The sequence below is a fragment of the Nuphar pumila genome, chromosome 10 (assembly GCF_984573655.1).
Source record: "Nuphar pumila chromosome 10, dmNupPumi1.hap1.1, whole genome shotgun sequence".
Classification (NCBI taxonomy): Eukaryota; Viridiplantae; Streptophyta; class Magnoliopsida; order Nymphaeales; family Nymphaeaceae; genus Nuphar; species Nuphar pumila.
In genome coordinates, this window is record NC_143258.1 from 29,679,659 (window position 1) to 29,694,338 (window position 14,680).

At 39.8% G+C, this 14,680-nt stretch overlaps 1 protein-coding gene across 2 annotated transcripts in view; it reads right to left on the reverse strand.

Annotated features, from left to right (window-relative positions):
* The window catches only part of LOC149826595 (VAMP-like protein YKT61), a 97,826-nt gene extending 86,487 nt beyond the window's left edge, over positions 1-11,339 (reverse strand). For both annotated transcript variants that reach the window (XM_090018896.1, XM_090018895.1), the window contains exons 1-2: positions 11,091-11,339; positions 10,773-10,870 (exon numbers count right to left, since the gene is read on the reverse strand). In XM_090018896.1, the coding sequence (XP_089875022.1) occupies positions 10,773-10,870; positions 11,091-11,286 (294 nt within the window). In that variant the 5' untranslated portion in view covers positions 11,287-11,339. The remainder of the gene's footprint in view (positions 1-10,772; positions 10,871-11,090) is intronic.
* Between the last annotated feature and the right edge of the window lie 3,341 nt (positions 11,340-14,680).

Genomic DNA, 14,680 nt, shown 5'->3' on the forward strand with positions numbered 1-14,680 from the left:
GTTAAAAGAGAGTGTTATAAAAATCTAAGTAAGAGTCGTGATAAGGAGAATTTGGAGAAGTATATGATAGCAAAGAAGGAAGCTAAAAAAGTAATTCGGAACGCGAGGGATAAGGTATATAAGGAGGTTTATGACAAGTTGGATACCAAAGAAGGCGAGAAGGATATTTATAGGCTTGCAAAGATGAGAGATAGGAAATCGAGGGATCTGGGTATGGTTAGATGTATCAAAGATGAAACGCAAAGGGTTTTAGTCAAAGATGAGGAGATTAAGGAGAGATGGAAAAATTATTTTGATAAGCTATTTAATGAAAGTCATGCTCAGGATCTTGGAGACTTCTCTATTCCTTTTCATGAGATGAATCGTGACTTCATGCGCAAGATTCAAAAGAAAGAAATTGCAGAGGCTTTGAAGAAAATGAAATCAAGAAGGGCAGTTGGCCCAGATGGTATTCCTATCGAGGCTTGGAAATGCTTGGGAGAGAAAGGTTTAGAATGGTTGACAAATCTTTTTAACAAGATTTGGCGAACAAATAAGATGTCTAATGAGTGGAGGAAGAGTACTTTGGTGCCTCTATATAAAAATAAGGGTGATATACAAGATTGCACAAACTATCGTGGTATAAAACTCATGAGTCATACTATGAAACTTTGGGACAGGGTGATTGAGTCTAGGTTGAGGAAGGTTGTCATGATATCGGAGTATCAATTTGGTTTTATGCCTGGAAGATCAACTATGAAAGCTATACATCTTCTTAGAAAACTTATTGAGAGATATAGAGAGAGGAACAAAGATTTGCATATGGTTTTTATTGATTTAGAGAAGGCATACGATAGAGTACCTAGGGACGTTCTCTGGTGGACAATGATGAAGAAAGGTGTTTCTCTCAAGTACATTAAAATAATTAAAGATATGTATGAAGGAGTAGTAACCAATGTCCGCACTTGTGGAGGGGTGACAACCAATTTTCCTATAACGGTTGGGTTACATCAAGGATCTGCTTTAAGCCCTTTCCTATTTGCTATAGTGATGGATGAGCTTACGAGATCAATTCAAGAAAATGTGACGTGGTGTATGTTGTTTGCTGATGATATTGTTTTGATTAATGAGTCTAGAGTTGGGGTTAATGCTAAGTTAGAATTATGGAGACAGACATTGGAAGCAAGAGGTTTTAAGTTGAGTAAGAGTAAGACAGAATACATGGAATGTCGGTTTAGTAAGCAACGAAGTAATGATGAGAGTGTAGTGAAGCTTGGTGAGCAAGAAATATCGGTGGATGATTGTTTCAAATATTTGGGATCTATCATTCAAAAGTATGGAGAAATTGATGGAGATGTAAATCATAGGATAAAGGTTGGGTGGATGAAATGGAAAAGTGCAACTGGAGTGTTGTGCGATCGTGGAATGCCATTGCGGTTGAAGGAAAAGTTTTATAGGACGACTATTAGACCCGCTTTACTATATGGTACAGAATGTTGGGTTGCCAAGATACATCATATTCAAAAAATGAGTGTAGTTGAGATGCGTATGCTTGGATGTGTAGAAATACAATAAAAGATAAGATTCAGAACGAGGAGATACGTAAGAAGGTAGGCGTTGCACCCATTGAAAATAAGATGAGAGAGAATCGTTTACGGTGGTTTGGACATATTCGGCGAAGGCCTAATGATGCTCCAGTTAGAAGGATGGAGAAATGGGAAAATATATTAGTTAAAAGAGGTCGGGGTAGGCCTAGGAAGACATGGATGGAGGTGATAGGAAAGGATATGAATGCTTTGAACCTCACCAAGGACATGGCATTGGATAGAAATGATTGGAGGAGAAGGATTCATGTGGAAGACCCATAATGATTTTCTTTTTTTGTTCATATCGCCGGCCCCAATTATTTTGGGATGAAGGCGTAGTTGTTGTTGTTGTTGTTGTTTGTATGGGTTTGGATCTTGGATTCATATCCAAATCTAAGCCCAACATTTTCGTAACTTTAAACTGAGTATCAAGCTTTATTTTGGGGTTAAATAAGGTTAGGGAGCCTCTTGATTAATTTGGTAATTTTTGAAATTTTTTAGATATTTTTAATTAATTAATATTTAATAATTAATATTAATTCCGAGTTTGTATTGTGGGCTGGGTGGACGCTCTCTAAAAGACTCCCTATTCTTACCCAAGAAGGGTTAAGAGAGTTTTCGAAAGTTTGAAAAGCCTTAGGAATAGAAAAGTCAACATTTGAGGGTCTTTTAAGAAAATTGGAAACTAAAGGAGAGGAGTCCATATTTTTGGAAACTCTCTCAAGAGAGAGGGCTGGAGAAGTTCTAACGTGACCCTCTCTCCCTCACCTTTAAGTAAAGAAAAAAAAAAGAGAAGGGGAAAAAGAAGGAAGGAAGAAAAGAAAGAGAGAGAGAAGGAGGAGGAAGGAGGTTGAAGAGGAAGGTTGGAGACCATTGTTGCTCAGCCATGCACCCTTCCACAGCCCCTCTTTTCGTATTCTTCTCAAAAGGTACGGGTATTTCTTCTTGAAACGAGTGAGAAATAGGGTGAGGATGGATTTCCATGCATCTTTTTTATGGAAATCCATGGTGGGGCAGTGGGTTTTCGATCTCCCCTAATACCCATACGTAATTTTTCTGTATGTTATTGTTTCTCAAAAAAAAAAATTAGGCGACCTTTCGGATTTGCGTGGGCGACGGCTGACAGATCAGGCCATCCCCATGGTAGTAGGCCCAGCCGAGCGATCGGCTGGGCATGTACCCTTCTTTTTTTCAAGATAATATAGGTACCGAAATTTTTATGCATGCTGGCTGTTCCTAACAAGCATACACAGGCCAGATCAGGTCTGTGCATCTGCTGTTAGACACAGCAGACATGGGTCGGCTGGGCTGGACAGTTAATGGAATAAAAAAAAAAGTAGTTTATAATAATAAAGATAAATAGTCTTTTTGGTTTAATACTTATGCTGTTGTTCTTGACAGATACACAGGCCCAAACTGGGCCTGTGTACATTCTGGTAGACCCAGCCGACACCGTCGGCTGGGCTGGGTTGTTTAATAAAGAAAAAAAATATGTATGCTGTGTATGGGCTGGATGGTTTGGTAGAAAATATATATATATATATAGGACTGTTGTTCAATGCTTATGCTGCTCGGTTTGACAGCATACACAGGCCCGGATCGGGCCTGTGCATACGCTGTCAGACCCAGCCGACAGGGGTCGGCTGGGCATGGAGTGGAATAGAACATCTTTGCTGCTCGACTTTACGACATACATGTTTGCCAGCGTGCTTGAAACATCTTCAATATAGAGAGAATTTAAATGACTAAAATGGAATTGCAGAAGATCATGATAAAGGTATAACTGTGTGAGAAAGTTGTTCAAGTTGACTTTAGGTAAATTGCATCATAATGCGGTCATCAGATGCAAGTGAGCTGCCTAATAATTCTGTTGAAGCTGCAACACACAGTCAGCTGTATGATTAAAAGTATTGAATAAAACAACACCAAAAAAACACCGAAGCATGGGTATGTGGTCTGTTTGGTAAAAACAAACTATATTCTTACAAGTGCATGTATAAACAGGGTCATAATCTGAAGAAAGACTGGGCTGGACTGGCTGTCAGACCAGTCGAGCCTGGCTCGGTTGGCCTGACAGGCCGAGCCCGAGTGCCAGGTGTGCCCAGCCGAGTGGTCGGCTGGGTGTGGATGTTCTTAAAAAAAAAAATTATATGGTGTACAGTTGTATACATGTATATCAAATTTTCATGGCAATCAAGCATGCTCATGTGATTCTGGACGGGCTGGGTTAGCCGGCCAGCAGGCTGACCGGTCCGAGGTTATCACACCCGACCAGTAGCTCAATGTTGTGGTGAATTGTGTGTGTTGACAAGTGGAATGCAGATTTACTATATGCAGAATTTTAATTTGACATATGCAGTGTTATAGTTATGCGACAAGATCATGTAAATTATGTAGTCATGCAAATGCTATGTGACTCATGTTTCACTTAACATGAACATGCATAATGATCGGGTTTGTTCACGTGCACGCACACACTAAGGGATATGCATGTGGTTTGAGAAATTTCATGCTTATGATGGGCTTTGTTTTTGCATGTGTGTACGTGCATTTGGCACACGAGATGGGTGTTATATATAACACATGGCTTTGGTTTTGATATGTGATGCATCGATGGCCTAAATGGACCATCACCGGCCTGGAGAGTCGTGGACTGGGTTGCTTTTCATATATATATTTAATTGCATCACTTAAACCACACTTGTTGGTATTGCACAATAATACACTGTTCGAGTTGTCGTCACGGGCTGGAGTCCCGTAAGGGTCCTCGCAGGGGTGGATGTGAGCTTTTACCTTTATTTTTGCATATCATCTTGCAAAACTTAAAGAATTGACTTTTAATAAGATATAATAATTAAGAACAGTGTAATATACGTTCTTGGATCTCCCATCTGGAGAATGGGGATCTTAGAAATCCGTTCTTAAGGAGACTATGAGGATACAAAAACTTTGTGTGTTTTATTGTGTCCTATGAACCTGATATTGAGGTTCCTTCTCCTGGCCACGGTTTTAGGAAGAGTCTGTCACTTGATCTGGGGTAGTGTGTTTTGACACAGCTATTGTTTTGGTACCAAGAAAGTGGTACATATGGGCGTGGGGTGTCTCTTGTGTCCCCGACATTAGATATGGAGGTTTAATGTTCTGAAGGTGATTCGGTCGAGGGCTAAGTTTGGGACCCAGTAATAAAATACAAATTGTGTGCTAAGCTACCCTGGGAACTTAACTTATCCTCGAGGATTGTACCCGTTTGGTGTATCCACGGGCAATTGTAATTAAAAAGATGAACTTAAGGTTGTATGTATTTAATAGGGCATGCATATGAAAAAAAGGAAACTTAAATGAAAGATAACAAAAGGATTCATGCATTGCACATAAATCATGCATTTTCCTGTTATGCATTAAATCATGCATATTTTAATTGTTCCCTCAAATATTTCATGATGGTGAGTATGTGATGTTACTTCCTATTGCATGTTAAGGGTTTGTAATCTGCTAGTGCTTTAAGGTTTCTGCATGCTTAGTACTTATAACTGTTGCATGAAAAATTTCTTAAATGCTATAAATTGTCATATGTGCATTTCTTTCAAATTATTGCATGATATATTATCTTAACCCTTTGTCTCACATGTTTCACTAAGAAGTAGTTGTGCTCAGGATTTCGATTCTGACACCCTACTTTATTGGTTTTTCATTGGGACAGGTGATCAGTGAAATTGGCAACCCCTGGGAGGGCACGAGAGTCACGCTTGGTTTTTTATGGTTTCAATTGCGGACAGAGTGACTCTTCTTTTTGTTTTGTTGTTTCTTTCAGTTCTTTTGTTTCAGTTAGTTGCTACTTCATTTTCTATTGAGTAGAATATTGTCTTTGGAGTTGGATTTTGATTCATAAATAAAACGGGTTTTTTTTGTTCTTGTGGATGATAAATGTAAGTCCCTTTGTGGTGTTTGGCTATTCAATTGGAAATGAAACTGTAAGGACCTCGGGTCTCTGGAAAGTTTTCCGCATTTAAAAAAAATCTGCATTTTCAAGGGGTATGAGTTGGGGTCGTTACAGGGGGGTTGTCGGCGTCGGGTGGTCGGAAAATGGGAGAGAAAAGGGAGGCTCGAGGGGCGATGGCAGAGGGTCGCCGCCGGCAGTGGTCGCCAGTGGCCTGTCGGAGCTCGGATGAGAGAAGGCCTAACCCTAAAAAGAATTGGGGGGGGGGGGGGTATTCCCCTCCCCCTCTTAAGGGTCGGGCCCCGACCCCTCGACTATTTTGGATCCGGGTCGGGTCCAGATCCGGACCGGACCTGAGTCCAAATTACTTTTTAAAATTGGATGAATATAGACTCGATCAAAGTTGACCGAGTCTGTAAAGTAAACTGACTCGGCTTAGGTGTGTTAACCAAGTCTGACACTTGTTGACCGAGTCTGCCCTGTGTCTGAAGCCATACCCGTGTCAGAGTGTGTCGACGCGGGTGCGTCGACACCCTAGCCGAGTTCGTGTGACATAGATTAGCACCATACTTGGGAACCTAATGATGAACCAAACAGTAAAGAATGTCAGTAGTCATTAGGCCCATCTAGTAAAGGCATAACCAACAATATAGTTATGAAGATGTGATTTTGAGTTGAGTCATTAACATATGCACACACGCACACATGCATGCACTCATGTGCATGTGTACAAATGTAAACACACTATGCACATATGTGTGTAATACACATGCATGTGCACACACGCACAGAAAGGAGGGATAGAAATGAAAATCATACTTAATAAACTTGGCTTTTCCCTTTTTTAATAGAAAGCCCTCAGCAAGATTAAAGTCCAAGACTAGGGTTACCAGAAATGATATATGACTAGAGGAAGCACGCTTCCCCGAAACACGTTTCAGAAGTGCAAAACGCATCGCTTCCAAAATGCACGGGGAAGTGACCCTTTTAAATGGAAAGTACGCTTCCCATTTATGGGGAAGCACGCTTCTCACTCGCTTTCCAATATCATGAAGTGAGTTTTCTTTCTTGGAGCGGCTTGGAGCCTTTAACAATTTTTCTTTTTGCCCGATATCGGGAAAACTCGCTTTCCTTCTCGCTTCTGGTTCACTTCCCTTCTTGCTTTCGAGACTATTCTCGGTTCGCTTCTAAGTCGTCTTGCACTTCTCGCTTGCTAAAATTTTAGAAGTGCCTCGCTTCCCACTTTTGCTTCCCAAATCGCTTCCCGCTCTCACTTCCTCGATTGACAACTCTGCCCAAGACACCCTGACTATAGTATTGTAACCAGTGTTGTGAAAAGCACATCTCGCTTCAAGGCGAGGGCCTTTGTGCCTTGAGGTGTACATGTGTAGCACAAAAGGCCAAAGGTGCACATCCTCCTTTTTTTTTCCTTCTTCTTCTTCTTAATGACTGGATTTTTTTTCAATTAATTGACTGCATATAAAAATTGCATGTCAATTTTGTTAGTTTGTTTATGCTTTAGTCTGTTTATATAAAAATCGTATATATGAAATTGTTACTTTCAGTTTGTGTAATTATTTGCAAATATGCATGTGAGTGTGTATGTACATGTAATTGACTCTTAGATCAATGAAATTAAAAATAATTTTTTGTTAAATAAAAATGTTTGTTTTTTTGCTTGTGAAACTAAGTGTAGATATGGATTATTATGTGTGATTTTAGTAGTTTAATAGAGCTACTTTTTCAAACAAGCATGCATGAAAAATTAGCTTAATGTTTGTTTAGAACTTTAGATGAATTTGTGTGCATTATATGATGATGTTGAGGAATTTGATTGTTAGTGATTTTGTTAAATTTTCATTGAGCATTCATATTTTATTTGTTAGATACTTAGAACAAGTTGTTGTGTTAATGTTACTTTTACTGTTTTACATGTTATTCTCATAGTTTTCGGTATTTATTTGATATTTCCTATTTTATATTGGTTGTTTTATGAATAAAGCATTTTTTATTTATTTGTATTTTTAGATTTTTTACAACAACAACAACTACGCCTTCATCCCAAAACAATTGGGGTCGGCGATATGAACCAAAAAAGAAATTCATTCTGGGTCTTCCACATGAATCCTTCTCCTCCAATCATTTATATCCAATCCCATGCCCTCGGTGAGGTTCAAAGCATTCATATCCTTTCCTATCATCTCCATCCAAGTCTTCCTAGGCCTACCCCGACATCTTTTAACTAATATATTTTCTCATTTCTCCATCCTTCTAACTGGAGCATCACTAGGCCTTCGCCGAATATGTCCAAACCACCGTAAACGATTCTCTCTCATCTTATTTTCAATGGGTGCAATGCCTACCTTCTTACGTATCTCCTCGTTCCGAATTTTATCTTTTATTGTATTTCCACACATCCAAGCATACGCATCTCAACTACACTCATTTTTTGAATATGATGTATCTTGGCAACCCAACATTCTGTACCATATAGTAAAGCGGGTCTAATAGTCGTCCTATAAAACTTTTCCTTCAACCGCAATGGCATTCCACGATCGCACAACACTCCAGTTGCACTTTTCCATTTCATCCACCCAACCTTTATCCTATGATTTACATCTCCTTCAATTTCTCCATACTTTTGAATGATAGATCCCAAATATTTGAAACAATCATCCACCGGTATTTCTTGCTCACCAAGCTTCACTACACTCCCATCACTACTTCGTTGCTTACTAAACCGACATTCCATATATTCTATCTTACTCTTACTCAACTTAAAAGCTCTTGCTTCCAATGTCTTTCTCCATAATTCTAACTTAGCATTAACCCCAGCTCTAGACTCATCAATCAAAACAATATCATCAGCAAACAACATACACCACGGCACATTTTCTTGAATTGATCTCGTAAGCTCATCCATCACTATAGCAAATAGGAAAGGGCTTAAAGTAGATCCTTGATGTAACCCAACCGTTATAGGAAAATTGGTTGTCACCCCTCCACAAGTGCAGACATTGGTTACTACTCCTTCATACATATCTTTAATTATACTAATGTACTTGAGAGAAACACATTTCTTCATCATTGTCCACCAGAGAACGTCCCTAGGTACTCTATCATATGCCTTCTCCAAATCAATAAAAACCATATGCAAATCTTTGTTCCTCTCTCTATATCTCTCAATAAGTTGTCTAAGAAGATGTATAGCTTCCATAGTTGATCTTTCAGGCATAAAACCAAATTGATTCTCCGATATCATGACAACCTACACTCAATCACCTTCTCCCAAAGTTTCGTAGTATGACAGATGAGTTTTATACCACGATAGTTTGTACAATCTTGTATATCACCCTTATTCTTATATAGAGGCACCAAAGTACTCTTCCTTCACTCATTAGGCATCTTATTTGTCCGTCAAATCTTGTTAAAAAGATTTGTCAACCATTCTAAACCTTTCTATCCCAAGCATTTCCAAGCCTCGATAGGTATACCATCTGGGCCAACTGCCCTTCTTGATTTCATTTTCTTCAAAGCCTCTGCAATTTATTTCTTTTGAATCTTGCGCATTAAGTCGTGATTCATCTCATGAAAAGGAATGAAGAAGTCTCCAAGTTCCTGAGCATGACTTCCATTAAATAGCTTATCAAAATAATTTTTCCATCTCTCCTTAATCTCCTCATCTTTGACTAAAACCCTTTGCGTTTCATTTTTTATACATTTAATCATACCCAGATCCCTCGATTTCCTATCTATCATCTTTCCAAGCCTATAAATATCATTCTCGCCCTCTTTGGTATCCAACTTGTCATAAACCCCCTTATATATCTTATCCTTCGCGTTTCGAACTACTTTTTTAGCTTCCTTCTTTGCTATCATATACTTCTCCAAATTCTCATTATCACGACTCTTTCTTAGATTTTTATAACACTCTCTTTTAACCTTAATAGCTAATATGAACCAATATTTTTAGATTTTTAAATTTTTTAAAAAGTTTTTAAAATATATTTTTTAGGCCTACGCTTTATGCCTCGCTTCATTTTTGTTGGAGCACTTCGCTACGCCTCGACGCTTTTCACAACATTGATTGTGACTCTACCTGGCTGAATCATCTTATTCAACCCAAATTGTGAAGAAATTTACCAATTAAACTATCTGCTTATACATTTGTGTTTGCTGTTGAACATAGTTTTTTCAGATGAGTATATTAATTTCTAATGCTTACTTTGAAATCAAATGTATTTGGAGGATATGGAGCATGTTCCCATCTGATTGGGTACAAGCTATTTGGGAGCCTGGCAGGACATGAATCAAATCCTCAAATTTTCAAAGCATAAATTGAAAGCCAAACATGAACTATATAGAATGATCCAGTGACTACTACAAGAATTAATTCACTTTGGCAGTGATACATTTGAAGAATCCACCAACGTAATGTGAGGAATATGCGCATTGATGGTGAAGCAAGGGATAAATACATGGAGTAGCTGCCAAGATGAATATCCAAGAAGTTTTGTTACTTAGGAAAGCCATTTGAAAATTTAAACAAGGGTCCGTGCCCTCAGCAAGAGACACAATCCGGTAAAAGGATTTATTTTGGACTAACACAGTATAGAAGCATCTCTAAGGCCATCGTTCAGTGTTGTATTGCATTTGAGTGAATCAAGTATCTCATTTCATGCATACTCATCCACCTGTTTGTCAAAGATGTCACTGATTCCATTAGTCTCCAGTCATCAACACCTTCTCTAATGTGAATGCCAGTGAATGTTGATTTGTTTATGCTTATTTTGTAACTGCACATGTATCTTGTCTTAAGAGCAGTAGTAAATAGATCAATTATATTAGTGAAGAAGTTTAATACAGTTCTTGCTTCATTACCATTAAGGTTCCTTGGGTCAGACACCTGCTTGACGGTCTTCATTTACCAAGCAATAGGACAGATGTAACAATCACAGTTTAATTTCTACTTCCACAAACACTGTCTAATACAACAAAATGAAATAACTTCAAATAAGCCTGCATTTTCTTGGAGAGAGAAAGTGAGGAAGTAAAGACATGTTTTCCTATATTAGAGCATCAGATCCTGGGTTAGTTGTCCCAAGTTACACATTGCATTTACTGAGAAACATCCGTCGCGCAAAGATATTAGGAACAACCATAATAATAACAAATTAATAACATGAAATCTGCAGTGAATGCAATGATAATGAGAGGAGCAAGAGATATCACGTTCTACAGGTTGTGTGACTAGGCAAAAATGCTGTTACCTTATTGAGAATCGCAAAAGCAGTCTCCGCAGGGTAATGATCATCCATAAACGCCAAAGCACATATACCATTTCTGATGCAGCAATGCACATTGTGTTCTGGAGGGAGGCAAAAGAAAAAAAAAAAGGTTGAAGGACGTATGAGCCCTAATCATCATCTGAAAGATCGTTCGCTCGTCAAAGCCAATGAGGAAAAATACATGCCATATTAACATTAAGACATCTCTCAATCCTATCGATTGGAGTACGAATCTTCAGGAATTTGTAGAAAACCAAAAGCAGGTGGAGGAAACGGAAGAAGAAGAGGCGAAGGACGAACCGTCGTGCCGGAGGGATTGGTGATGAGAGGGAAGGGACGCCTTGGCCAGCTTCCGGGCCACCGACAGAATGGACTCTTTGGCCCCCGACCTCTGGTAGTACCCAAATTGCCTAATCTCCATCGCGCTCGCGAGAACCACCGCCTCCGACGATGAGCCGGCTTCACATCTCAGAATCAGCAACGCTGTGATCTTCATCGGCGCGCGCGTGTGTGAAGACGGTGAAGGGAGAGGGAGTTAGCAGAAGTGGGAGAAACAGGATGGAGGGCTTATGCAAGTAGAGGTGGGCACCAGCCCGGTAGGCCGGACCGGGTCCATTAGCGGGCCCTTGCTTGCACCTACGCCTTTTCATTGAAAGGCGTGATCCGGTGACTGGGCAAAGTAGTCGGGCTCCCAAAAAGGCAACATGCGTTCTCCAATACCACCGGCATGCAAATGACGTAAATGTGGTTTGAGAACAGTTTAGAATCGCCAAACACTTTTTTAAGTATATATAGCAGCCATCGCGATAGTGTCCCTAACCTGCAAGAGGGTGGAGTGTGTTCTCCCCCGAAGACGCACTGAATGCCAGAATGCATGTTCAGGGGTATGAATGAGCGCCACGTATGTAAATACATGGGGCTCGTATTCCCGTGTGTGTTGGCATCACTTAGCATCGGAGTTCGATGCGGTTGCAAAGACTTAAGTACTTTTTCTTGCTATTCTTGTCATGAAACAATGGTTCGTGAAAATGACAAAAATGTCTTTTATTCAAAAAAGGGAAAACAATGATTCAAAAAAAGGACAAAAATATCTTTCATCGATAAAGTCGAGGATGATGTTGGCTCTTCAAAGTCTAAACAGCGAAACAAACCTAAAGCACTCTCTCTTTCTTTTTTGTTTGAACTTTTCGTGGTCATCTTCTTCATCTTCCTTCTCTATGAAACATTGTAAAACCCTCTCTCTTTCTCTCTCTCTATAGAGAAGAAATTAAGGGAGGCAAAGAGTCGGCGATCCGATAGTGATCGTTATTCACTTTTTGCTAGCAGTGGCTGGAATGCTGCCCTCGTCCAGCGAGCAACCGACTGCGGCTACCCCTCCTTCGCCTTCGAGGGACACCTACAATGAAATCTTCCTCCAGTACACCTACAACAGAGTTTTTCAAAGTACAATCCATCTACCCCTACGTCGGCAATACTTCTGATCAAGGCTATGCTTTCTAGGTCATCTTGACATTGCTCAACACGGACGTCGGGAATGGCATGTTCATCTCCAACTTCCCCATCACGGACCTCAAGACTGCCATCGGGACGGCTGGTGACTACAACCTGATCACGGCAAAGATCGTGCCCAAGGAGGCAGTGTTTGGCATCACGATTTACAAAAATCGTATAGCGTAAAAAAATGACAAATCACAAAATTGAGTAGCGATTTATGAAAATTGTGTAGCAACAAAAATAAATGGCAAATCGCGTAGCAAAAAAAATGGCAAATCTCCAAATCGAGTAGCGATTTACGAAAATCACGTAGCGAAAAAAATAGAAAATCTCTAAATCGAATGGTGATTTACGAAAACCGCGTAGCAAAAAAAAAATAAAAAATCACGGAAAAGGGTGTTACAAAAACCTCAAGCAAGAAACAACCGAAGGAAACATATGAGCGTCGCGATCAAACAAAACACTTTATTGATCTTTTTTGACAGTTATAAGAAGGAAAGAAAAGAAAGAATTTATACAAGGCCAAAAAGAATTTTGTGTTCTGGGGGGCATTCCCCGCCAAGGGCGCCCTTTCCTGGGCCGCTGACCGCACAACAGGACCCGCACCGGGAGGAGCCCTCGGACCCCCTTCCTGTAAGGGCAAAAACTTTGAATCAGGCTCTACAACTCATCAAGTTGAACCATGCTACAGTAAGTGCGCAAGTCAGTCGGTGCTTGATGGAGTAGTGTAGGATCGTCTGCTAGATGTGCACAGAGGCAAAAAGAGAAGAAAGAGAGAGAGAGTGTGATGTTCATGGCCTTCTTCAGGAGGGGTTCCTTTCTCGGATAATCCTACAGTGCAGGGACTAAGTCTTAAATAACCATCTTCGGGGTACTTAAGTATTTGCAATCGCTCCTTTTCTAGAATCATCATTTTTATGGCACCCATGAAAGAAAGGGTACTTAAGTCTTTGCAACCACACCAGACTCTGACGCTAATTGATGCTGACAAACATAGGGATATTGGTGCATGTGCTTACATACATGGCGCTCATTGAAACCCCCGAACACGAGATGTAGCTAATGGCCGGCTTCGAAGGAGGGGGGGGGCATATAACCTGCAGGCTGGCAACCTTATAACCAACAAAGGAAAAACGTTTTCTTCATGCAAGTAGCACTTTTCGTTATTATAAGGAGTAGAATTGAGCAAAAGTAACAATATCAATCTCGAAGTAAGGTGCTGAATCTGCCCGCGAAGCCACGTGCTTATCCTGACCCACACAAAACCCCCAAGGGGTATGGGTCGTAGAGCTTGCTGAGCAAAAGTACAATATCAAACTCAAAATAAGGTGTTGCATCTGCCCTCCTTTCTCTTTCCCCCTCGTTGTGTCACATATCTAAAAAGTCGACAGAGATGGATTCGTACTTCTATATATCCAAAATAAGGTCGTTGCTAGGAAATTTATCTCTTTTGGATTACTACTTCTATACAATCAAAAGTCCCCTCTAAAATCCATACAAAAGAGACGGACCTCAAAGCAACTAGTGAAAGATGCATATCTTCTTTTGCTTTTTGGGGAGTAGGGCGGGCAGGCACGGGTGATTTTATGACAATGTTGGCATTTGCTAGCCACTTTTGTAGCCTACTGAAGATTTTAATCATGATCTATGGATTGTACAACTTTATGTCTGGTTAATGCATGCTCCATGTCCAATGAAAATGGTTTTCTCCAGCAGCAGTTTGAAAAATCTTCTTCCAAATCATTGTGACTCTTAGAGCAAGCTTATTGGGCCACATGTGATTCCAAATCAAATTTGATTTGGAGTCGTATGAAACACATGAGGCTCCTCCTGATTTTGGTTCCCATTTAAATAAGAAAGCAACTCCCAATTGTGAATGTAAAAGATAATATATTTCTCACCACTCACTTATGATGTCTGTTTAGCCAATGTCAATAAGACGCATGAGTCTAAAGCTCATGATATATATATGAGAATTGAACATATTAGGCTTCATTTTCTCATTCTACCCCATAGTTTGAAGTGTTTTATGACAGATCTGAATCGTTAGATGTGTTTAGCATGCTCGTTTTAGTGAGAATCGACTCTTGGATCATAGAAAAATGTATTTTTATGAGCCAAGAAAATTTGATATCTTTATAGCCATTGATTTTGGATCACCGGAAAAACCTTCATGCATGTCAGGTTTTGGTGATCCAAAAGCCGATTCCCCCTAAAAAAACCTATAGATCACATCTATGGTGTTAGATGTGAGAAAAAATATCAAAAGACTACGATTTTGAAAGGGCAGAACCAGTGCATTACTCTCTCTCTCTCTCTCTCTCTCTCTATATATATATATATATATGTGTGTGTGTGTGTATATAGCCAAACATCGTTAACAATTTCAAAAATCA